Genomic DNA, 26,964 nt, shown 5'->3' with positions numbered 1-26,964 from the left:
ACTGTTAAGGCATACTCACTTCTTCACTATATTTGCAAACATAAGAGTAGATTTCATTGAGTGCACTCAACATGTTGAATTCAGTCACATGTAGCCGAGATTGCTCTGCGAGGTAGGCATTCATGTCCTGGTCACTTATTGCAGGCAGTCTTGCAATATCTGCATAATATCTATGGGGAGAAAAACAAGCATATCAGATGTTAGCCTGCTACCTGAGATGATATGTACAAGCACCACTTTTCCTTGTAAAATCCAGAAAAATGAAAATGCTCACTCTTATCTCACAAGTAATAACCTTTAATAACAAGAATCTGCCATACAAAAGATAAGTTTTATTAACTTTTTCACTAGTGTGCAAGCATAAGACTGGCCTTCAAGGCAGAAATAATAAAATCAGATAAAAACAAGAACACAATTATAGGACAGACAGCTAAACCAATGATACTATAAAATGTTGCTGGCAATTAAACTGCAGCTCTCAATTCACCATTTCATTTAAACCTTTATGGAATATTGTGTTGTGTCACAGTGTAACACAGATCTGGTTTCTTGATATTTAATCACCCCTTGGCATCTTTTTGTATCATTTTTGTATTTTTACAAGCAGTAATATTCTACTTTTAATATGATTATAGATAACATTTTTGACACACTGCAAGATGTTCCACCAAGGGGCTGTTAAAATTCTTATTTCTAATATTACTGCAATGCTTCTTAAACCTCATAGAAAACCACATCACTTATTTTCACCTATACAGGCAAGTCCATGGCTGTAAAATGTTATATATCATTTACTATCACAAGCTTGAAACCCACAAACTTGAAACTGTAACATCAAAAGGCCAAATTGCTGAAGACCATAATGTCTAAAGATCTCGAATAGCAAATCCCCCTACCACTGAAAACCCAGGAATGTGTGCTAACAGAAGTTGTGAAGGGGTGTTGATCAATGAATGAGTTCACAAAACGAAACAAACTAAACCACACAGAAATCATACTTAACAACAGCCACGGAACAGACCTGAAGAAGTTTTGCAATAGCAGAAAGATAGAGCTTATTGAAATGTGTTTTTAAATTGTGTTGTCTATATGGAATACATTTTTATTTTATTTCATTTATCATTTTTTGGAGCTGTTCTGTGGCTATTGTTACATGGGATTTCTGTGCGTATCAATCAATGAGTGCTAACATGGGTTGTAAAGGGGTGTGGAGAAATGAATGAATACTAACATGGGTTATGAAGGGGTGTGGCTCAATGAATGAATGCTAACATGGGTTGTGAAGGGGTGTGGATCAATGAATGAGTGCTAACATGTATTTGGCAGGAGGGTAAATCCAAGAGTTTGATATTATGGTCTTCAGCATTTTGGTCTTTTGATAGTATTGGCTCAGGATTATGAGTTTCAAGATTGTGAGCTTCAAGACTGTGACAGTAAATCTATGCAGATATATACACACACACACACACACACACACACACACACACACACACACACACACACACACACTCACACCACACTGGTAGTGCTACGAGGCACTCATTCACACAGTTCTATTGCTCTTCCTCTTACAATAAAATAACTGTGTTATAAGTAGATCACGCAACTAAATGAAGTAGATGGATGATAATTTTTTTTTCTATTGACTATCTACACTGGAATTACTTACATGTTAATATGGAAGTACAAAATAACTGCTAATGATAATATCTCTATACTGAGCTCCTTTTAAATATGAAGGGACAATGTATTGGGTCTATATTAGAACATTGAAGTTTCACAACTTCGAATGTTCTAATATCGACCCCTATTCAGCGAACGCTGAAAATAGCGAAGCTGCGGAACACCGAATTTCTTCCTAGATAAGGAATTTGGCTGGCCGTTCCTGTGGCTTCACTATGTTCAGCACTGTGGTGGAAAGTTATGGGTTGGGATCAGGTAAGTGTGCGATCGTGTGGATGTGAGGCTTAGGGCACGGGGTAGGTGAGTTAGGGTTAGGGCGTGGGTCAGGTAAGTGTGCGATTGTGTGGACATGAGAGTTAGGGTGGGGTAGGTGAGTTAGGATTAGAGTACGGCTGAGGTGAGTGTGCGATAGTGACGGACCTTAGGGTTAGGGTTTGGGTTAAGGTAAATGGATAGCTAGTGGTGTGTGTACAGTTTAGTATAGGGTTAGATGTAGGATTTTAGGTGTATGTGTGTGGATTGCTGTTTGTTTGGTATGTTTGTGTTGTGTATGTGTGTCAGAACAGCAAATTTTTTCCCTTGGAAAAAAATTTGCTGTTCTGCATGTTCGATGTTGTCAGCATTCTCTGAATAGGGGTCGATATTAGAACATTCGACGTTTTAAAAAGTTGATGTTTTAATATAGACCCCAATGTATTTTGGGAAGGTCTCTTTTACCTTACCATCTCTAAATAACATATACCAAAGCCATTTTACACATGAGTAGTTCTGAATATATCTTATATTCCATCGAAAAATATAGTGTTTATTTATTCCTTAATTTGTCACTTCCACAATTAATTTAACTAGCATTGCCCAAATAAAATTGTCCCTAATAAGAACATCTTCTAATAAGCTTTGTCAACTTCATCAATTTTATAACCCTTTTTAATTTACTTACACATAGTATCTTTTGTAGCTGGTAAAAAAAAAAGGTCATTCACTACAAGGATATCTTAGTCTTAATAGCTCGCAATATGGGAGAGAAGCCATTAACAAAGATGGGTGGTAAACAGGACCAAATAACAAACTAGAATTAATTTCCATTTTATATGTTTTAGAAATAACTTTGTCATCCGTTTTTCCCACTAGACAAACGTCCAAAAAATGTATTGTCTCCTTGCATACAGTGGAGGGGGAAATCAAAATCAAATTGGTTATCTACACATTCCGTTTGATTTCTCCTAAATATTAAAAGTAAATCATGAATAAAGCATTACTGTATAAACCCCTTTACTTAAACATGTGTGTTTATTTTATCTATCTATCTATGGGCCTACTTTGGAAGCTCGAAGTTTCAAAACTTTGAACTTTATATGGTTTAAATAGAGACTGCTGTACAGCATGGAATGGGAAATATACCATTCAATTCAATATAGTGCGATCTTGGAGATGGGATATTTAATTAGCAGGAGTTGTGGGTGGTACAGGGGGGCATAAACATAAAAATAAAAAATTGTTTTTATTTTTTTATTGAAGTTTCAAACTTTCAAAACTTTGATGTTATGGTCTTGACCATATGAAGTTTGAAGTTTGAGCTTCCAAAGTAGATCCATATATATATATATATATATATATATATATATCTAGATGTATATATATATATATATATATATATATATATATATATATATATATATACATATATATATATATATATATATATATATATATATACGCAGATATATATATATATATATATATATATACGCAGATATATATATATATATATATATATATATATATATATATATATCCAATTTGTTGTTGTTGCTGTGTCTTTCGGCTTTTCCCGGTTAGGGGTCGCCACAGCGGAACTCTGGTCTGCTAATAATTGGCAGTAGATTTTTATGTGCCGAGTTGCCAGCTCGGACGCACAACCTTCAATGAAGGTACGCCCATTCACGCATGTCTCCACACAGACGACGCTCTAGCTGAGAATCGAACAGGACAACGTGTTACTGTGAGGCGACAATGCTACCGCAGCACCACCACCACAATATATCTATATATATATATATATATATATATATATATATATATATATATATATATTTATATATAGATATATGTGTGTACACACATATGTATATTCATATTCAAATTCTAACAGGCCCATTGTTAAATTTGCATAGGATAGAGCACAGCAAGCCCCCATCATTGTACCCTTCTCATTTTCTGATCAATAAAAAGTAATTACAGTTTAAACAAAATCCATCTAGTTCAATAATACTACATGTTGTCAGGTTAGGGCCTAAGAAGTAATCCAAAGCTTACGTACCTTTGCAATGTTTGATACTAGTATAACATGACATAATGCCAGTAGTAACCCAGTTATAGCCTTTCTACCATAAAAACCTATTACAATAACTTGCATCCACTGTGCCACGTAAATATGAATCTAATTTGATTAGATATTTCAATAAATATACTGATTTACAGTGTGGCCACTTTTCACTAGGAACCCACTACAACTACCTATTTCAGGACAACCCAGAGGACTGTGTAGTTCTTTATTCAGTATGAGCAGATGATAGACTATGAGCATTATCATATCTTGTTCTAGCCAGCCCTTACATACCTTCTGGATTAAAAACGGCACAATAAGACCCAAACACCCATTTCTGTCTATGTGAATGCAGTGGTTGGAGGACTTAGACATCTGTATCATTCTGCTTACATATTCACACTACATGGTTACCAAAAACATGACTATGGCAACCAAATGTGACAGCTGGTAGCATAAGACTCTTAAAGCCTGAGCTGTAGTTTGAGAACGGCAGATGTGTGGGATAATACCAACAAGGCAGTGCCAGCAACAGGCAACTGACGGTCTATAGCAGGGGCAAGGCAGTCTTCCAGATGATCAAAATAAATGTCAGCCGATATGATATGGCAGGGGCAAGGCAGTCTTCCAGGTGATCAAAGTAAAAGTCAGCTGATAGGATATGGGAAGGGCATGGCAGTCTTCCAAGTGATCAAAGTAAAAATCAGCTGACACAATGTGGGAGGGGCAAGGCAGTCTGCAGGTGATCAAAGTAAAAGTCAGCGGATAGGATATGGGAGGTGCAAGGCAGTCTTCCAGCTAACCAAAGTAAAAGTCAGCAGATAGGATATGGGTGGGGCAAGGCAGTCTTCCAGGTGATCAAAATAAAAGTCAGCTGATGGGATATGGGGGCAGGCAATTCTTCAGGTGATCATGGCTTATGGGAAGGGCAAACAATTTTCCTGGTGAGTAAAGCTAAATACTACCATGGGACATTGAGGAGAGGAAAGGAGGTAGTCAGGCAGCTGTTCAGCTGACCAATAAAAAAGGCAACTGATGCATACAGGAAGCAACAGGTAGTTTTTTTTTTATATATCCTTCTCTTTCTTACAATTTTCTGGCTTTCTTATAACCTTTTCCAAGCCCAGACAATTTGAGAATCGGTGATGGATTATAGAAACTTGTATGTTTTATTTTGTTCCTCTATCGGCCAAAATCCTTGGGGGAAAGGGGTTAACACATCCATTTTTTATTTACAAGTGAAACAACTTTGTTAGCATATTTATATTTCACTATCCCAAATTTTATGAGAGCTTGCTCTGTGAACTTTAACATTTCTACAGCACATTGTCTCTTCTTCTTCTTCTTTCGGCTGCTCCCCTTAGGGGTCGCCACAGCAGATCAACTGTTTCCATTTCTTCCTGTCCTCTGCATCTTGCTCTGTCACACCAACCGCCTGCATGTCCTCTCTCACCACATCCATAAACCTTACCTTAGGCCTTCCTCTTTTCCTGTTGCCTGGCAGCTTCATTCTTAGCATCTTTTTCCCAATATACTATGCATCCTTCCTCAGCACATGTCCAGACCATAGTAATCTTGCCTCTCTGGCTTTGTCTCCAAACCTTCCAACCTGGGCTGACCCTCTAATATACTTATTCCTAATACTGTCCATCCTCGTCACACCCAGTGAAAATCTTAACATCTTCAACTTTGCCACGTCAAGCCCTAACTCCTGCCTTTTTGTCAATGCCACTGTCTCCAACCCGTATAACATAGCTGGTCTCACTACCCTCTTGTAGATCTTCCCTTTCACTCTTACTGGTACTCGTCTGTCACAAATCACTCCTGACACTCTTCTCCACCCACTCCATCCTGCCTGTACTCTTCTTCACCTCTCTTCCACGCTCACCATTACTCTGAACTGTTGATCCCAAGTACTTAAACTCATTCACCTTCACCACCTCTACTCCCTGCATCCTCATCATTCCTCTGTCCTCCCTCTCATTCACACACATATATTCTGTCTTAGTCCTGCTGACCTTCATTCCTCTTCTCTCTAGAGCATATCTCCACCTCTCCAGGGTCTCCTCCACCTGTTCCCTACTCTCACTATAGATCACAATGTCATCTGCAAACATCATAGTCCACGGGGACTCCTGTCTGATCTCATCTGTCAGCCTGTCCATCACCATTGCAAATAAGAAAGGGCTCAGAGCTGATCCTTGATGTAATCCCACCTCCACCTTAAACGCATCCGTCACTCCCACCGCAGACCTCACCGCTGTCACACTACCCTCGTACATATCCTGTACCACTCTCACATACTTCTCTGACACTCCCAACTTTCTCATACAATGCCACAACTCCTCTCTAGGCACCCTGTCATATGCTTTCTCTAAATCCACAAAGACACAATGCAACTCCTTCTGACCTTCTCTGTACTTCTCCATCAACACTCTCAGAGCAAACATTGTATCTGTAGTGCTCTTCCCTGGCATGAAACCATACTGCTGATCACTAATCATCACCTCCCTTCTTAACCTAGCTTCCACTACTCTTTCCCATAACTTCATGCTGTGTGTCTCAGGTTTCCATATTTCAGTTAAGGAAAAGATGTCTTTGATATTTCTATGGTACTGTAAGTATGAGTGTAAAACAAATCGGTCATCCCTGCAATTCACTGGAGGCACCAGTACTGGAAGGCAACTGAAAATAAATATAAAATAACAGTAACAAAAGGCTCTCAAAGCCACAGCTGCAGTTTGGGAAGAGCAACAATAGTAATAACTACTGACCTTTCCACCCAGCTCTTGTAATTGGGGATGTCCTTAGCATAAAGCAGCTTGTTGGATGGAGAGTCTTTGCCCAGGCGATGCTCTGATGTGGAACAAGAATCCATAAATGTCTGGGCTACAACAGAAAGGCAAGCATCTGTAATGCTGCTTTTGTGGATATCAAATACAAACTGAGGGTTTTTAATCACATTCACCCAAAATCGAAGTGGCAGGCTGCAAGGAAAACAGCAAAAAAAAAAAAAGTTTATTAACCAACAGAAATATTTCAATAAAATATTCTTATAACATTTACCCTTACGCCACACAGATATCTACTAACATGAAACCAAAAGAATAATGCATGGGCAAGGGTACAAATCAAACAACTAGATTACCAACCTCAACTGTTTATCTGGTTGCATTCTGTAGATGTTGTAGAAGGTGATCTGCCTGTCATATTCTAATATTGTGATTGGTTGATTACAGCATTAAGACAGTTTGCATATTGAGACACTGCACTAAATTCTACAAATCCGAATAGTAGGCAAGGGCAGCTCATAAAACTACAGTAATGTAATGGCTGTACTATGTTTGCTCAGATTATGCAAGCAAGGTTAAAAGGTCAAGTGACTTTACGAAAGAGTGCAGCTTTTCCAGACAGTGACTAACCACAGCACATATATATAACATCAAAAATCACTTTTCTCAAAATGTACTCTTAATTACAGTGTACTTATAAATGACTTCTATTTCTTATAAGCAAAAAAAAAAAAAAAAGGGCAGCACACTTCCATCTGAACTGTGAATCTGTACAAGTGACTTCGATTTTACACACTTCTTAATAAATTTAGGGCCAGATTCAATAAAGCCTATACTAAGTGTACACATATGTATTCAAGAACATTCTTATCACATGTTTGTGCTTTCTAGTCACTCAGAAAGATTGCACTGAGTGTACATGCACTCTACACTCTGCGGTAATCTTTATGAATCCCTGTATATATTTATAGCTGCAAGAATTTCAGTAAGAAAACTAAAATTAGGAGGAGGAAAAAGGTGTGAATTATGTCTATGTTGTTTATTCACTCAGAACGGTGTCCACTTAAGGTAGGAGTTACTGAATCCTGGGGTTATTCTGTTTTCCATTCAGGCATAGCAAATGATTGCTTAAAGGGCAATATCAGTGACAGGAATGTCATCATTCCATTTATTTTAACACACAACTATCAGCGAGTTGTGTCAGGTTTTAATCATCTGATAATCACCCACTTGATTCAGGAGTGTCGCATGGCTTGACCCTTGTTCCTATGTTATTCACAGTGTGTATGCTACCATTAAGGCATGTCATTTAAGGTAGTTATTGTGATGATGTAAGGTAGTGCCAGCTGTGCTAGGGGGAGTAAGACAGTGCATGTGTAACACATGCCAGCATAGCAAGCTGCAATTTTGAAAATAATTATATGCCATTTGAAGATCAAACTGATTTGTATAGATGCTTGTGTTAAAATGTATTTGTAAAGTTGTGTTAAAAATGTACCAACAGAGGCTCCTGCTGGACAGAAAAGAAATATACATGTATGTCAGACTGCATTGTTGTAACTCATTAAATATATATCTTTTAACAGAGGATACTGGAAGGGAAGGGGTTATGCTCATCCCAGCTAACCTTAAGAAAAACAGCCTGAAATTAAATGACTTGGTTTAGGCCATAAAGATTTTATCTGACAGGTCTGAATGCACCCAGAGATGCAATGTCTGTGAAAAGCCTTTCTGCAGGAAGGGTGGAAGTGTTGGAATTGTTTTATAGCTTCCAGATGCTGTATTAAGCCTTAGTAAAGTTTTGTGTGTGTATTGTGACATATCTGGGTCAAATCCTGGTTCAGTTGCTAATGAGGGGGTAGTGTGGGAACCACATAGTCAGGTGACCAGATGTGATGTCACTCTGCAGCCAGCACTGAAATTGTATTTAAATCCTAGTGGGAGATGTGATAGAGGCACTCTGTCTTGGACTTGACTACAAAGGCACTCATCCACTTCATCTTATTTTGCTTTAGTAAGTAACGGGGGAACAGTAATTCTTTAGTCAATTAGAAAATATAGTGAGATTAGCTAAATATTGTTTTTCTGTGTCTGTCTGAGTTTTTCCATCTGTGTTGTTTTTTATATTTCCTGTGAATTTAAACTCTGCTGATTATTGTAAATATTCAGTATTTTCATATTTTCTTTTTTTATTATTTATTATCAAATATAGGTATATTTTCATTGTGCCTGATCCTTTAGAATATATTTAACCTTTGAGAGCACTTGCATTTATTTAGTGACACTGTATTGCATGTTCTTCAAAGCCTTTCTGTTTGGTCAAATGCTACCATTTGTATAAATATTAATTTCACTAAGTGTAATTGGGTATCCTTGTAAAAGCCTTAAGAGTATCTGGCTTTGGGTGTTCTGGTGACAGTGTATCTACCTTACAGTCTGGGTGGAGGTAGCAAAGCAGGTAAGCTGTACCAGCCTTTCCCAGGTGTGTGTGTGTGTGTGTGTGTGTGTGTGTGTGTGTGTGTGTGTGTGTGTGTGTGTGTGTGTGTGTGTGTGTGTGTGTGTGTGTGTGTGTGTGTGTGTGTGTGTGTGTGTGTGTGTGTGTGTGTGTCAGCTACTTTGAATAGGGACGCTGAGAGCACTGATTTCACAGAGAGGGTGGTGGAGGACTTGGCTTGGAATACTCAGCTAAGGACTCAATTCTATAGCTGTGTCACTGGGGAGTCTTAACTGGGGCCTGGAAACAAAGCCCAGCTCCAGGACTGGAGTGTGCATTCCCTGTGTGCTCTTAAGGTAAACTGCATTTGGTGCAGAGAGCTGCATCTGGAAATACTGTGTGTGTGTATATTTTTTCTCAGTGAACATTCCCCACCAGTGTTAGTGGTGAGGATTGAGGCTTCTTGATCACTGGCCCAGAGAAGGGAAGTCACAGTTATATTCAGTATCACTGTTAACCTATGACATACAACATTACATCTCCTTTCTGCAGTAGTCACCTGTAATTGATTTTACTACCCTTGAAAACTTGTTGAAGGCCCATCCTATCCTGGATGGAAGACAGTCTTCTTAACCTGTACCTATCAAATAATGAGACAATCTTTGTGTATGACACTGGTCCCCCTCCTGTCTCTATTCTTCATTCTTGATGACAGTTGGCTGCAGTTTGCACTGTGTGTCTGTTGAATACTGGCATTATACATTACAATTCACTCACACTAAAGGGCCAGATATTGGCAGATAAATCATCATATTTCCATGTAAAGAACATTTCCTGAATTAAGTACTAAATTCTATCTTCAGGGTTGGTCTCTAAAATGAATTACTACAAAGCACTAAAACTCTGGAATAGTGAAGAGTGACCTTGCTCATCTTCAGCAGGTAGAGAATTATGTTACTTCTTACATCAGTCATAATAAACCTCAACTGATTCAAGAATAGCAACATTCATCATGCTTATATTCTTATTCAAATGTAAGTGCTTACAACCTAAACACTAGTACAACAAAACCACAGGGAGATAATAAACCCAGTAGTAAGCAGTAGAAAGAAAGGTAAACATATACAACGCAGCTCAGTATAATACTGGATGCCAGCATCACACCTTGTATGTGAGTCTAAAATTATACTCCTTCAAGGATCATTTAAGATCAGTCATTGACCTGCTCAACCAACCTGCTAAGGTATTCCAAAGGTAAATGTAAATCAATGTTCAACAGATGAACTCAAGTGGACTTTTGGGACTTTGAAAAACACCGGACGGATTAACGCACAGTAGATGTTGACTGACATTAGACCATATACTCTTTAAGGTAAGGGGGATCTTAGTCATAAAAGGTCAAATAAAGTATATCCAGAACTTTATAAGCAATCTGTGATGCCCCTGGCTACCAGGCTCTGCAGAATCAGTGTAATATGACAGTATCTAGCTACCCACATCAGTAGCTCAGCTGCAGAATTCTGTACCCGCTGCAGATAAAGCTGTGAGTCTGGAATCCCAGCAGTACCACCAGGAAACCATGGCAAGTACCACTACTGGAAGATCCACAGTTGAAAGGTGCCCAATGAGGATAACATGCCTCACATGGAAACAAGAGTACTTGAAAATGGTAGATACCTAGTCATTGAGGGTGACCTGGTCATCAAAACTCATCCCTAAGTTCTGCACCTCTAACACAAATTCCATTTGGTCACCACTGTAAATAATGTCTGGGGACAACACTGGGGCAGAAGAGTTGCAGACTAGCATAAACAGCAATACCCAGTGTCTTGGAGGTGCTGGGCATAAGCCAATTGTCTAACAGCCAGTACAGGATGCATTCCATGTCTGCAGTGGATTTGTTTAAGACCAAAATATATATTTTCTCCTTCCTCTGTCTACCTGCCTGACCCAATGGCTCCTGTAACTTCACCCAAATAACTTGTTCATTATCCTGATGGACATGTACTGGACACTAAGGTGAGCTCACCATTCTCTCCTTATTCTGGGACATAATGGACTCGTCCTAGGCAGAGTAAGAGTCCTACAACACATTCATTCTCTCCCCAGGAGTGCAGGTGCCCCATTTAGAATGATAGCTGGGTCCAACTCTCTGGCAGAACAGCTCCATCCCTCTGTTATTGGCTAAAGGAGAAAGTACATAATCAGGCAGGCCATCCTAACCTAAGTCTCCCATGGCTTCATTGTGATATTTGCAATTGTTTCAAAAGGAAAGCAAGTGTGCTTGCTACTGCATAAGGAGGTCTCCATTAACTTGCAATACAAACACTGCTAGGTCCGCTGCTGCCAACGATACACTTGTCTTTTAATAGATGTTGCTATTACAATGAATGGTCTGATGTTGTCTCACCCCTCAACCTCCAATCAAGATAAGAAGCTAACACCAGTCACTTACTTCGACCCTCTTCCATTTAGTGGTCAGTACCTAAGCCACTAGCCAAACGTAGGTTACCACAGTCACAGTAACAGCTGTATCACTTTGCACTATGGGGCCCAGATCGGGCTAACACAAATTCTTGACAGGAGAGGTACAGCTGTGTGTCATAACTGTAATATTGTAGGCATCTCCAATGAATAATATCTCCTAATGAAAAGACAGAAATGGAAACCATGGGTCAGAAAATGGGACAGGAGGAACAACTAACATGAGATAGCACTTTCTGACAACATCAGGAAAGCAAGAATGCAACCCGTTAGAGGGCAATGCCTATCTAACAGTAATGCCTCAAACATTCCCATGGTAAATAGCATAAAATGCTGCAGACAGATGAGAAAAAGACTGGATAAGAATGTCAGTCTCTCACAAGAATGAGGTCATTAAAGATACTAGTAAGAACTCTCTTTGTACAATGTCTGGACCGAAACCCAGACTAGAGAAAATCTCAGATGTTGTCATTCAAACATGAATTTGTTTGTGCTCATGAGCTTATCAAGAAACATATGTAAGGTTTCAGATGGGTTATAATTATCCAGGTAATCTGCATCAAAACCAGCCTTTTTAAGCAGAGGAATTACTAAGGCCTTGTTTCAATTTTACGGAAAAATTCTACACTGAACAGAGGACACACCGACCAGGAAAAGAACTGGACCCAGTCCCATCGGGCATTATGCAACTCAAATTCTTTAGCTGAAAAAAGACTTCTTTGCAGCAAGACAAGGTAGGCTGCTAAGCCTGCCCACTAGACAGAAGAGTTCTACTGGTCAGAATGTCACAGTGGAGGTTTCTTGGGGCAAGTACTAAGACTTCTTCCTGGAGCTCTACAACTAATAAACTGATGCATGTTCATCTAACAGAAGCCTATCCTCCAGCTTTGCTTGAGATCAAATTTGTCAGCAGCCTGACTTCTGCAAAAATCTGGAATTTAAGCCACACATTTACATGGCTCAGAACGGAATGTTTATAAATTAACACATGCTGTGGGTTGAGAAGACGCATCTGAGCTCACAAAGTAATATCTACTCAATGAATACGTTTCTTAGCCAAGAATGTGGTCATTTAATAGTCAAGATCCTTTGAAAGTAACCAAAACCGGGATAGAATGAGATGTCTTCTTAAAGCATAGTTATGGTGCCCGAGCATTTTCCCCACATTAGTGACTGGGAAGGTGAAATGAAGGAGGAAATAGCACAAAGGTATAAAAATTAAAGTTCTTCACTTAAACTGAAATGAAATTAATTTTAGAAGTAGCATGGAATTAGTGTTAGTTTTTTAATACACACAATTCTATTTAATGAATAAGCACACACGTTTTAGAAATGGGGTAGCTCGATTACAAATATACAGTTAACTAATACTAGCAATCTCTTCAGCACCCCATGCTGTGCTGTATCAGTTTACTGAACAACATCAAAACACTTGTGGTTTTCAACATTGTGGAAAATGCTAGCACTGGCTCAAGCCTAGAACAACGCTGCCATATACATTCTGATAATGTCCCAGTGTTTTAACAGCTGTCTGGCTCCGTAATATACAGTACATTCAGCTAATTAAACTGTGTGATAAATGGATTTTTAATCAAAATTAGTTCAGTTAGAATTGCAAACATAAACAAATGAACAGGCCCTTTTAGTACTTTACTGTACACTTGGTATTAAGTATTGTTTCTCTGACAATGTGATTTAGACTGCTGCGTAGGATTTTATTTCCATATTTCACAAACATAGCTAAATAGTTGTCAGAGGGTGGCCCTGGGCAAAGTCTGGGCACTGTCACAAATGCACTCTCTCTACTTAAGAACCCTGCAGTAGTCATTAGGAATATGATGCACACTGCATTCTTTTTCCATCCTGGGAGGTTGCCGTAGTTGCTTGAAATACAAAACCCACTAGGGCTGCTATCACAGCAGCATAAAGGACTACACAGATGGTAAGACACTTTCCACAACAGCTAAGAGCTGGCATATTCTGCCAGATGCAGATGCACAGAGAAACCTAAAAGGAAAGCTTAACGTAGCTGCATTGTTCCAGGAAACCTTTCCACATACTTAACCTTGAATGCACTACAGAATACAAAGCTGACTGACATAATCCTAATTAATGAAGAATTATACGTGTATATACACCTGATAACAAGATATAATACATACTCAGAAAAATAATAAAAGAAAATATAAATAGTTAAGTTGTATGTTGGTAGGGCTATGTGCGAAGAAACAGAATTCTGATAAGACAGGGAATAGAGTTTGTTTATCATAAATGAAATTATTACTCTGTTAATGTTTTACTGAGCATTAAAAACACAGCTTTACAAATTGTTCATGTTGTACAGTTCATCTTTGGTTTAAATGCTTTTCCAGGGACATGAATGCTAACCCGTTGTTACAGTTAAGTAAACTTAAGGACAGAAAAATATTATCACATAGAATTAGGCCTTGCATATCACTTGGTGAGATAAATTAGATTCTTCAAATGGAACCTATCCCATTTTATGACTACTATGTATTACTTATTCATTGGATTATATGAGATTACTAGGTTATCGACCCAGAGATCATTTCAAGCTGAGCGGTTTCATCCCAATGTAATACCATTGAAATGCTATTTAATACCCAAGATTGCATTTAGTGATGACTGCCCATGTCCTGGAGGGTTGTGGGCACTATGCCTAGTAAGAATCCATGGTGCCCCCTCCACTTTTCCTGGTTCCTCTTGAACTGTGTCATAGAGGTGCTCTGCTTCACATGAATAGGTAGCCTATTCCAAACATGTAGCAGTCACTGGGAGATAAATCTGTCCTCCAGCATGTCTTATTTAAGTCTCAGGCCATATTTAGGTCCCTGGAATGGGTAGCGCTAGTCCCATTTGATTTACGGATATGCAGTAATTTCTTTAGGTTTGGGTCTGAGATTGCTCTGTAGGCCAGGCATAAGTCTCCTCTAAGAAGTCTATGCAATACAGAGTATAGTGACAGGGACTTTAGTCAGTCTGTGTAAGGCTTGTGCTGGAGTCCCTTGATCATCTTTATTAGAAACCTCTGTGCTCTCTCCAATTACTGCAGGTGCTTTGTACGGTACATGCCAAACAGTGCATTATAATCATAATAATTATGAGCCGGATTAGTGCCGAGTATAGAGGGATTATAAACTCTTTTGCTCTCAAGGTGATGCCTTTACTAATCAAGTGTATTAGTCACAGTGGCACAGTGATACATCTGACACATGCAGAGATGATGATTCCGCAACCAAATTAATTTTGCAAGATCTGACATCTGACAAATGCATCCTGCTATGTGTATATTTGACATCTGAGATTTAAAATGACATTAGGTGTTTTGCCTTTGTCTAACAAATAAAGACTAGTTAACAAAATGAAGACTGACAGGAAGCAGTAGACTTTTTGTAGTCTGCTGATAACCTATTCAGTATTGCAAAGAATGACCAAAACTGACTTATAACTTATATCTATCCCCTTACTGTAGCATGCACATTTGATTTAATATGGAAACAAATTTGAGACAGAACTATCGTCTATGGTCATGTAATGTGTGATATGTACCTGTCTCTTTAAATATATTATATATAAAAGAGATGTAACTGCAGTTTGGCACAATCATTGAGATGTGATTTAATGTATTTTATAGAAGTTTTTGCTGACAACACCAGGACCAATTAATGTTAAAAGAATGCAGTTCAAAGCACTACATCTTGTCCTGAATTTTGTTTGCCAATAACAAAGACCTGTGACAGGGGAGAGTAAGAGCTGACACATCACAAAACTCATGGATTCCATCCAACTAGCAACAGAGAGGTCATATGATGACATACCATCTTCATCACGACATTCCTTTATGGAAATGGACCAATAGCACCCGTGTTTATGATATGTGCTAGTCTGCATCTCCCCCCTATGTTCCAGTGGGATTTGTCTGGATGCTCTGGTTTCCTAACACATGCCAAAGACATGCAGTAAGGTGGATGGGGGAATCTAAATTGTTTGTAGGTGTGTGCATGCATGCTTGATACAAAAGAAAGACCTGAAAATGTACTTCTGTGTTCCCCTTTGTCTTGTAAATTCAGCACATAGCAGTGGTTGCTCACAGGATCACTCTAGAAGTCAAATATGATTCATCAGAGTGAGCGAGATCACCATTAAAAGCTTTATACATTTTAAAATATTGTATAAGCCAGAAGAGGTAGGCTGTATGTCTTACTTAGAGTACATATTAATGCATTTTCTTGTTTATAACTTGAGTACTTTATACCATCTTGATGCCTCCATGAGTGCCCTGTATCATTTTGTAACCTTCCATGATGCCTTCTTTACTTGTAACAGTTATGTCTGCTAACCTGCCTTACAATGTTAATAAACTCCTGCATCTTTTTAATCTACCAGTATTAAATACTCATTATTTTCCCCCTGAAAGTTAGTAGGTCAACAGTGGCAGTATAAACATATTTTGGAATGCATAAAATGTAAAGCAAAACTTTGAAAAGCACTATTTTTGTTAAGATGCATGTGCCTCGTGGACATACAGAAAACGTTTTCATGACTACTGTAGTTTTTTTCAGTTCTGTTCTGTATTGAAAACTATGCAGTATTGGGAATCAGATAATAATCATGGGTATTGAAGGGTGAACTATTAATGCTGTGATGGTTTTAAATCGACCGCCTCCACAATTCAAAATGCCTGCAACACACAGTGGCCACAGCAACAACAGATGCCAATCAAGAAGGTTAATCGGCTTTCTTGCAGAAGCCAAAAAAGGCTCTTTTCTTACTAAAGTGCTTCACTTCAGCACTTGTCTTCAGTGTGCTAGTGCTCCCCATCATGCCTCACAACACCTTGCATCTGTGAAAGGAGTTCTGACTGATGCTGTGAAGGCTTGAATTGCAGGAGATAGGGAAGGATGGAAGTAAATAAATAACACAAATAATACGCAAATAATGTTGTATAGCACAAATGTGCTTTTTATGCACAGGACTTTGTTTTAAGGGGGGGGGGGGTTGAGGAGGGAGCCAGACCTTTGAAAGCCAAATATGGCTTTCATGAGCAGTGACTATTTATTTGTCTTTGTTTACCAGGAAATTCCGACTGGGTAATACCTGTTTTCAGCGGAGGCCTAGTGAGAAAAGCTCCATTTGCTTACATTGCATTATACTAACTCCCAGTCAAACCCAGAGTAGTTACATTTCTGTTTACATTTATACACAAACAGTAATTGCATTTCTATCTACATTTATACTCAAACAGTAGTTACATTTATACATATACATTTTAAGATTTTACAGAGGTGGAAGTTACTAAAGAGAAAGCGCATGTGCAACTTAGTGGATTGCAGGCAGCAATTATGTATAAAAATTGTTTTGTCATTTCAGTAAGAGGTTGAGAATATTATGTTTAAGGAGAGTATTTAGATAGTATTGTACAGTGAAAACATTTTAACTCTGTGATGAGCACGTATAGGACCAGGATTGGTTAAGATGTTGTTTAAGCAGTGGTTTAAAACTACTGAGTTTGTCAGAGAGTTTTATTTGCATGGGGATTCTTTCCAGTTTAACATATTGAGAGCACAGCGAGTCTCCTACAACATTGTTTGCTTTATTTGTAAGTGATAAGAATTTGTTACTAGAACAGAGGTCCCTTGCTGGACAGTAGGTTAGTAATATTTTGTATTGCAGGGCATTTTTCTGGATGATGAATGAGTTTGTATGTTGTAGTTAGTTGCAAATATGTTAGACAGTTGTGCAGTTCAAGCCAGCTTAATTGCTTTAAGCTAAGACAATGGCAGGTCCTATAAGAGAGACTTGTGGCAAGTTTAGCTATTTTATTTGAGCAGGAGGCAAGTTTTTTCTTTGAGTATTGTTTAAGTTTGTTAGGATAGGAGCAGCGTATAAGACAGTTGGCGGTAAGAAGGTGGTGGCTAGAGTTTTTCTTGCAGTATCTGTAAGGAATCCATTAATCATATAAAGGGAACCTAGTTTCTGGTGTGTAGATTTAATCTTGTGCAGTATATGGTGGTTATATTTGAGATTGTCATCTCTATTGTAACACCTAGAAGTTTACTGAGAGTTATAGTTTCAATAACAGTTTTGTTTGCTGACTTTATGGTAAAAGACTGCTTTTGATTTTGGCAACTTTTTGAGGTGAAAAGCATTAACTTAGTTATCCTGGGGTTGAGTAAGAGGTTTGATTCTTTGAGCCAGGTTTCTACAGAAGAGAAAGACTTTTGGGTATTGTCTTGGAGCTTATTTACTGTTGAGGCCACACATATTAATGTTGAGTCATCTGCATACTGAACTAAACAAACATGGCGAGTGGAGGTGTGGAGGTCATTAATAAATATATTAAATAGTAGAGGACCCAGGATAGAGCCCTGAGAGACACCAGCAGTAACTGTTTGAAAGGATGAGAAGGTTTGTTGCCATTTAACTGTTTGTTGCCTTCCAGATAGTTAAAAGTCCTACTAAGGAGATTTGAATGAGCAGTTGCTGGTGAGAGACAGTATCAGATGCTTTTGATAAGTCCAAGAACGTGGTGGACATAAGCAGACCACTGTTTCTATGTTGGTTTATTATACTGGTAAAATGTAGCAGAGCAGTAGTGGTGTTGTGCTGTGGCCCAAAGCCATGTTGCATTTCTGACAGCAGGTTATTTGAGGTTAGGTACCACATTAGCTGCATATGGTTGCATTTCTCTAATATTTTGGAGAGGGGGGGAGTGAATCGCTATTGGTCTGTAGTTATTAACCTCTGTAGATGTGCTGCCTTTGTGCAGTGGTATGCTGTAGGATTTTTTCTACAGTGAAGGGACATATCTTTGTGCTATGGACCTATTAATTAGTATAGACACAAGGAAGGCTAGGACTTCTGAAGCCATTTTTAGGTAGTCTGATGGTAGTTGGTCTATGACTACAGAAGTAGTTTTTAGTTTAAGGAGCAACTGTCTTATGAGCAAGGTAGGGACTGGACTAAAACTAAAGAGATGTGGGTGGTTTTGATTGGACATGGGTAGAGAGAGACAGGCAGATGTTTTAGTGTCTAAGAGAGATAATGAATGCATATAGCAGGAATTAAAATGTGTGGGGAATAGAGTCTGTCCAATCATCTGTTTTTAGAGCGGGATTAGTAGTCTTGCCAGGGTGTAGTAGTTTATTTAGTGATGATCAAAATGTTTTGGGTTGTTTATATGTTTGTCTTGTAGGTTGGCATACTGTGTTTGCTTATCCTGATTGACCCTGAGTTTTGCAAGGTTTCTAAGATATCAAAATTGCTTAAGGGCATTTTGAGTTTTATTTTTATGCCAGTTTTACCTGGCTTTATATCCATTTTTATTGCGATTTGTTTTGTTTCTTTTGTCAACCATGGTGAGGGGTTGGACTTTACTCTTTTATTACATACTGGTGCTAGATTATTTAAGGTCTATAAGAATACATTATTAAAGTGTTCTACAGCAGTATATAGTGGCATTGTTCTAAATAAATTCCAGTTATATTATTTTAGTGTTTCATTGAAAGTATTTTTGCTGAAAATGGTTGTATTTTGTATTTGATTATAGATAATAGTTTATCTACGTTATGGTGAGTTCTAATAGCATATGTTGGAATGTGGTCATTTATGCTATCTGAGAGGCAGCCTACTTTGGCAGTTTGTCTGGTTTGTTTGTAAGAATATAGTCTAATGCTGAGTGTCTCCCTGAATTTATATTGAATCTAGTGCATGTGGTTATTAATTGTCTGAAGTTGTACAAGTTTATGGATTCAGTGGGGGTAGTAGAATTTATGAGTTGCCAGTCTATTTTTAAGTCTCCAAGTTTTATAGTTTCATGGTTAATTTGTTGGGATATCCAATACAGGATGCTTTCAGCAGTATCAGCGTTATTACCTGGTGCTATATAAATCAGTGTTAAACATATAGTTTTCGTATTGTTGATTTTAGAAGTGTTATTAGTACTTCAGCATTGTTAAATTTGGGTATCTCCTGTGGAAGTAAGGTAATGATTACAGAATTTTTATAGATGATTGCTCCACCACCTGCACATTTGTTTTGTCTGTCATGCATGAGTTTATTGTATCCTGGGATGGGTGATGTCATTATCCTTCATTTCTTTTTTCTCAACTAGGTTTCAGTAACTATGACAACATCAGGAGTGTATGTAGTCAGATAAGCATGTATGCCATGGACTTTATTGCACATACTTCCTAGGTTCATATTTAGTAAGGTGAGTTTGGGTTCTGTTTTTTGTGAGATGTATTAGATGACTGGTTTACTTTTGGGTTGGAAGTGATGGTTTTAAGAACAGTGGGACCAGGGTTAGGGTGATATCTCCGCTAATTTGTTTAATTAATATTTTACAGAGGGAAGTGTGTGTGTCCAGTTATATTTTGGTTTAGGTTTGATATTTGATCGTAAGTTTGGATGCTTAGTTTTAAGACATTTATAGATAAATAAATCAGATATGGCTTGTCTGTAGAGACAGGGTGTTATGCAGAAAGACAGGCGGGGTAGATGTTGATATTCTTTACGAGGACTGGATAAAGACCTAAGTATTTGAAGGAGGGGGATGTGATAATTGGTTTTAAAGGCTAGTAGAGTGAGGGGAAAAAGTAAAATAAACTGACTTAGGGGCATCTTGTTTATCTTGGGTTTTATCTTTGTTGTAAATTAGGATAAAACATGTTAGGAGGGTAGTGGGCTGGTTTTAGAGATGTAATTACATAGTTATAGGAGGCAAGGATTAAGACAATCTGTGAGATAGTCTTGGGTGGTGAACTAGAGTGGGTGTTACTACTGGATGTAATTGTACCGATTGTTTTCCTACTGGACGGAACTGATGGTACTGGTTAGAGGAATAGGTGGCTCTTACCACCCCTATAGTACCTTTTTAGGCGATGTTCCAAAGACCAAATTACCACCGTAACAGCTATAAATAAATGCTATCTGAGGGTCATGTTGCTCAATGCTAGAAGTCTAAATCTCAAGATGCACTCGCTCAAAGCACTTCTCAAAATGGAGAACATTGACATTTGTGCAGTAACAGAGCCCTGGTTTAAAGTGGTAGAAAGCACCCCTGTGCTACCAGGCTATAACGCATTCCACACGTATCGGCCCCAAAACATGGACCGAAGCTCCAAAGGTGGTGGTATCTCCATATTCATAAAGGATAAGCACACCTCCAGACTAGTAGCCCAGCATAACGCATCTGAGATACTTCAGGTACAACTAAAATTGGGTAAGACGGCGATCCAGGTCAAAGCCTGCTATAGGTCCCCACCCATGTCCCTAGGCTCTCACTCCAGGTTCCTAAGCACCCTGGAATCTATCAAGGTCCAACCCAACACTCTCTTACTAGGAGAGTTGAACTACCCCTCCATCAACTGGGAAAACTACTCAAGCACCAATACACTGCCCCAGTGTTTCCTGGAATTCATCAATTCCAATGCCCTGGACCAGCTCATTCTGACCCCCACTAGAGGAAGCAACATCCTTGACCTGGTTATTACTAACATGGGTGACCATTGCTCTACACCAATAGTCAATCCCTCCCTGGTCAGATCCAACCATAAACTAATCACCATGGAAATCCACATCTCACCCACACCCCCGGCAAAGGTAACCACCTTGAAAAACTTCTCCAAAGCTGACTCTGGATGCCTAAAAACAGAGCTGGGCTTTGTCCTTACTGAATGGCACACTGCTACAGTCATCCCTCTTCATAAAGGGGGAGTGACTACAGACCCTGGGAATTATCACCCCATTAGCCTGATGAGTCTGATATGTAAAGCTATGGAGTGCATCATCATGGACCTGACTAACAAAGATATAGGAAATCTCCAAACTCTAGACCCCACACAATTTGGCTTTGTGAAAGGGAGATCATGCCTGCTCAACCTGGTTGACTTCTTTGAGTCAGTCACCAGGGCTGTGGATAAAGGTAAGGCAGTGCATACAGTCTACCTCAATCTGGCCAAGGACTTTGATACCATTCCTCACTCGGGAATTATTGATAAACTCATCAAACTAGGCATCAACCCCTATATCACTAGGTGGGTTGCAAATTGGCTCACAGATAGAACACACAGTGTGAAAGTAGCGGACTCCAAGTCAGACTTCTGACCAGTCACGAGTGGAGTCCCACAGGGATTGGTCCTGGGTCCTCTCCTTTGCGGCATCTACTTCTCATCTACTTCTCAGAAGTCCAGGTCAACACAAAGGGACTCTGGCTGACAGGATCGCAGATGACTGCAAGCTGGGAGCCATTATTAACTCCCCATGTGATGCAGACATCCTACAGAAAGGCCTCACTGAGACCAATGACTGGTGTTGAAACCATGGTCTTAAGCTTAACGCCAAAAAATGCGTCATCATCTCCTTTGGTAAAAACTCAGTTCTCACTAATTGCCACATCGATGGGAGCCCACTGAACACTGAAGGCATTATAAGAGATCTGGGGACTCATGTTGACAGCATCCTCTCCTTTGACCACCACATTGACACTGTGGTCAGAAAGTCCTTCTATGTGGCACATCTCATTACCAAGGGTTTTGCATCCAGGAAGAAAGAGGTCATCATCTCTCTCTCTCTACTCTTCCTTCATTAGACCAATTATTGAGTATAATGCCCCATTTGGCATGTACCTCACTAGACACCTGCAACAGCTGGAGAGGCCACAGAAGTACCTCACAAAGAGGATCATAGGCATTAAACCCATGTCCTGCATGGACAGACTCAAAATTCTCCAGCTATTCTCTGTCTCATATCACTTACTTAGAGGCGATCTCGGGTTGACTTACAAAGGCATGTGTGACCCAGCTCTGTTAGAAATGCTACATCTAAAGAAATTCCAATCTCTCCGCACCACATGCTCCAGAGACCTCAACCTCATTATCACAATCAAAAGCACATGCGCAGGTTCCTCACCCAAAGACTGGCCATGCTCTGAAATAGACTCCCCATACATGTCAAACAGAGAACCTCGCTGACCCTCTTCAAGAGAAATCTTGATGAGTGGATGGGTAATAGAAAGTTCACCCCGGGGATCACTCCAGTGGCTCTACTTGATAGAGGCAATGGGCTAGGCTTCTAAAGGCTCCAGGGCCATTAGCCTAATACACACCTATGAACTTATGTGGGTGGTGCTATTTAAGTATAAATGTAGAGTAATAGGGGGTGGGTGGAATTTGGGGGAAGGAGAGCAGAGTGAACCCGAGAAAACAATCTGTGACTTAACATAAACAGCCACAAATCTGCTGAGAGATAAGTAAAAGGAACAATGCAGTTTAAAATGCCTCTGTGCCAGTAGATAAATTGTTGCTTTTGGACACAGTTTTAGTAGGAGAGGTAGTCCAATATCACCTTAACCTGACTAGTAGTTGTTGTTGTTGTTGTTGCTGTGTCTTTCGGCTCATCCCGGTTATGGGTCACCACAGCGGAACTCCGGTCCGCTGTTTGGTAGTGGATTTTTAGGTGCCGAGTTACCAGCTGTGACGCACAACCTTCAACAAAGGCACGCCCATTCACATATGCCTCCACATAGAAGACGCTCTAGCTGAGAATCGAACGGGACAATGTCTTGTGATAACAGTAAACAAATGCACTTGACTGTTTGAACAACTGTAGTATGTAAGCAGGTTTCTATGGACTTTGAAATGCAAAGTTCAAAAGCCTACCTCAATCCTTACAGAACAGCAAAACAATGAGAAAAAGTAAGCCAGAATGCATTAGTTCAGCTCTAGACAAATACTGTCTGAGAACTCAAAAGTGGTTACACAAGAAGAAAAACAAACTTAAGGAAGGAAGACAGTGGACTGCTAAAAACAATGAACTGAGCACAGTTGAAGGAGAAAGTATCAATGGGACTGCTGTGGTCTAAGAAAATGAAGCTGTTATAGTGAAAAATGTTCTTTGTTTTAGACTGCCATAATATTTATAATTTACATACAAATATAACCCACAGACTGGTGTTCCAACTGCAGACTTCACTGTTACATACATACCAATTTGATGCAGGGACACGACTACAGAAAAATAAAAACACACTAAAGAGGCAGCTGAGTGCACTGAAATGATGTTGACTGTGCATAAATACTAGCTCAGAGCTGAAATTGGTTTAGTAACTGTCTCAGACAAGGAGAAATATGAAAGGAAGGGGGGAGAGACTATTGCAGCTGCAGCCGCTGTGTTTTGCAGACATTTTGTCTCTGTCCTTACCACAGGATTCTGATATTCACACCTTCATTATACCCTACTAACACATTTGCTCTCCCATGTCCTTGTGCTATGGCATAGCCTAATATGCCCCTTTGTCAGGTACATCACACCTTTGTCAACAAGAGACAACATATGGCCAATAGGGCATAGGTGAGACTGCTTAGAGAGAAACTTAGGAAGTACGCAGTTTATCATGGTATAGATTGGCTTTAAGGGCTAGCTAGCTGTGCTCCACCACACCATGTGATTATGTTACTGATGTTCAAGCATGAGCTTGAATATGTTCCCTCATGCATTTATTCTTTGCACACTTCACATGGTCTTTGATGACAACTGCACACAATCATCATTTACCCCAGTCAATGACTGTCACAGTGCCTGGAATGGAACCCTGCCCTCTACTGCAAGAATAGATTACAGGACTACAGTAAATTTCTCCTCCATTCCTCCAGCTAACCCTCTAGAAACTATTCAACCGTAGGATGCCAACAATGTGTACAAATGCCTGTCTTAAACATCATCAGACTAAGGGGGTGTAGCCATAACATTAATAAAATTTGGGTTTCATACCCCAGACACATAATCAGATGTGCTTTGGTCTGTTAAAGCTATCATAGGGTACCACACTACAATAATCTGGATAGCCATGTGTTGACTTAATCTAGTAAAGGAACATGCATCCAAGCATTACAGACATTCTCACATGACCTGTGACAACTGGTGACCGTCTGTGAAGGTGAGAAGAAATCAGCAAAAGTCAGCAGTCTAAGCACCATTCACAGTGGTAGTCTGGGTGACAGCGAGGGTAAATGTATTTATTTTGATATGTTTATAACTTGAATGTTACTTAGCCTAAGTCAAACTAACACAAGGCCTACACTCCTTACACCCAGAATCAATCTAAACAGTACAAAACACAGCTTCTCCAGCTTAGCACTGACACATTGGGAAGCCCTCACAGCTAACATTAAGAATATAACCTCTTACTCAACCTCAGATCTAAAATCAGAAGTAATTACTTGCAAAGGCAAGCCCCCCTGAAAATGCCCCATTGCTGAAGAACTCCCCCAGTCAATCAGGTCCCTGTCACTTTGCTTTTCTAGTCTTAGAGGCACTTTTCGGTAGTCTTCTTCACCATTAATTACTCCCTCTGTCATCCCTGTCTTTATTACGCACCATCTCTCTTTTAAATGTTTCCTCATACATGGCTTCCTTTGCCCTATCAGTTTTACATCTATCATCATACACCTCTCCATTTCCATACATATTTCTCATATGTCTCTGTCTTCCTTTTCATACAATCCTTTTTTCTACACTGCAGTCATTCTCCCTCCTCCTTTCTGGTCAAGTATAGCATGTCATCCTGTCCATTACATCAAATTGTTCCTTTACTGCTTATATATAACTTCAGCTGTAAATTAACTTGTATGTTATGATGCCTCTCAGCTATTTAAATGCTGATTAACTGTAGTATGTTCTACTTAGTACAGTATTTTTTATCTTCTATTTTTTTAATTATTCTATTTTCTGAGCTGAGTCTGAAATAGGTCCATATGGAGCACCAGCATTCCACCATTGTAAACAAGCTGTAAATAAAATAAAATAACCATCTGCCATGGCTCCCAAATACCACTGCTATGGCAGCCTTGGCAGGAAAATAGCAAGTGTGTGGTATGGAGACAGCATGGCCTACACATTCTGTTGCTGTCCTATATACATTAATGGGTAGAGACTTAGAGTTCTGATAATGATACCAAGAATCAGTGTTCTGGGACATCTCGTTTTACTAAAATAAGCCTGCTGAAATATGATCACTGCATCACAGTTCAAACAACTGCCTTAAATCCTGCTTATGTGCTTACTTTTACGTTATTGTTCCAGAAAATATTTTAAGATTACAACCTTAGACTGCAGTTCTAAACCATGCTGACTGTGAGAACTTTTCCCATGACCTCTATGTTTCTCCTAGGTCATATTTCATTTCTGAAAGCAGGCCATTTATTCCTAGTTTGTGCTGTTTTTGCTTACTAAACCACAACAGAAATAAATATATAAATAAAACATTAAGATGCTGGCAGACTTTTTTCCTAGTAAATGGCTTAAGACAAAAAACAGAGTAAAGGTCATTCTCAGGACTCTCACCAGTTGCTTTTCCAGGTGTGCCGGACATCTGTATCATGAATTGCATGTCTATCAGCCTGCTCATCTAGGAAGTCAAACATGTACTTGATTGCCAGTGGAAGAGCACTACCCCGGTGTACTGTGCTGAAAAGTGTCTCAAAGAGATCGTCCACAAACTTCTGTAGGGTACCCTGCAAACAACAAAGAACAATGCATGAGATAAGCCTTACACTTCATGTAATAAACACCATCTTCTGTTTCATCTCACAAATCACATCAACAAGTTGCTGAAGCAGCCAAAAGTGCATTTTTCAGTTTTATGAGTGTACAGCAGGGTATCCAACGGGTGGCTCTAGGGCCACAATACAGACCAACAAAGGTTTTCATCTGACCCTCACTATGTCTTGCAACAAAGTGTTTTGAATGGACATATACTTGTTGGACATGGTAATGTGGCCCCCAAACCTTGGCAAGTATGGTAAGTGGCCCCTTAGCAAAAAAAAGTTGGACAGTCCTGGTGTACAGTCACAGCTTCATGCATAACACAGCAGCAGACAAATATGAGGCTGAATAGTGCCAAAGTATGTGTACTGAACTACTGCTCTGTCAAACGGAAGAGTACTGGTACCTCCTGACAACAAAGCATTTTTCATGTTACTTCCTCCTCGAAAGAATACAGTGTTGTACATTTTACGAACACATTAAAGAGGGTACTAAAGTTAAGGACTGATCTGCAATGACCCTTCCAAGAACTCCTCTGCTCGTGCTTTAAATGCTCACCCAGGTCTTAAAGTGTGGCTGCATTTCATTTGGTCACTACTACTCACCAATACAAAAGTAATGCCATTTCATTTGGTCACTACTACTTACCAATACAAAAGTAATGCCATTTTATTTGGTCA

At 39.3% G+C, this 26,964-nt stretch overlaps 1 protein-coding gene across 1 annotated transcript in view; it reads right to left on the bottom strand.

Annotated features, from left to right (window-relative positions):
• Nucleotides 1-26,964, bottom strand: part of PLXNA2 (plexin A2) — a 1,613,917-nt gene that overhangs the window by 16,255 nt on the left and 1,570,698 nt on the right. The window contains exons 29-31 of the mRNA XM_044077136.1: nucleotides 26,084-26,253; nucleotides 6,784-6,996; nucleotides 20-170 (exon numbers count right to left, since the gene is read on the bottom strand). Of these exons, the coding sequence (XP_043933071.1) occupies nucleotides 20-170; nucleotides 6,784-6,996; nucleotides 26,084-26,253 (534 nt within the window). The remainder of the gene's footprint in view (nucleotides 1-19; nucleotides 171-6,783; nucleotides 6,997-26,083; nucleotides 26,254-26,964) is intronic.

This window comes from Protopterus annectens, chromosome 7.part0, assembly GCF_019279795.1.
Source record: "Protopterus annectens isolate FY-2018-M chromosome 7.part0, PAN1.0, whole genome shotgun sequence".
In the NCBI taxonomy this organism is placed as follows: domain Eukaryota; kingdom Metazoa; phylum Chordata; order Ceratodontiformes; family Protopteridae; genus Protopterus; species Protopterus annectens.
Note: the sequence above shows the minus strand (reverse complement) of the source record. Positions and strands in the feature narration are given on the sequence as shown.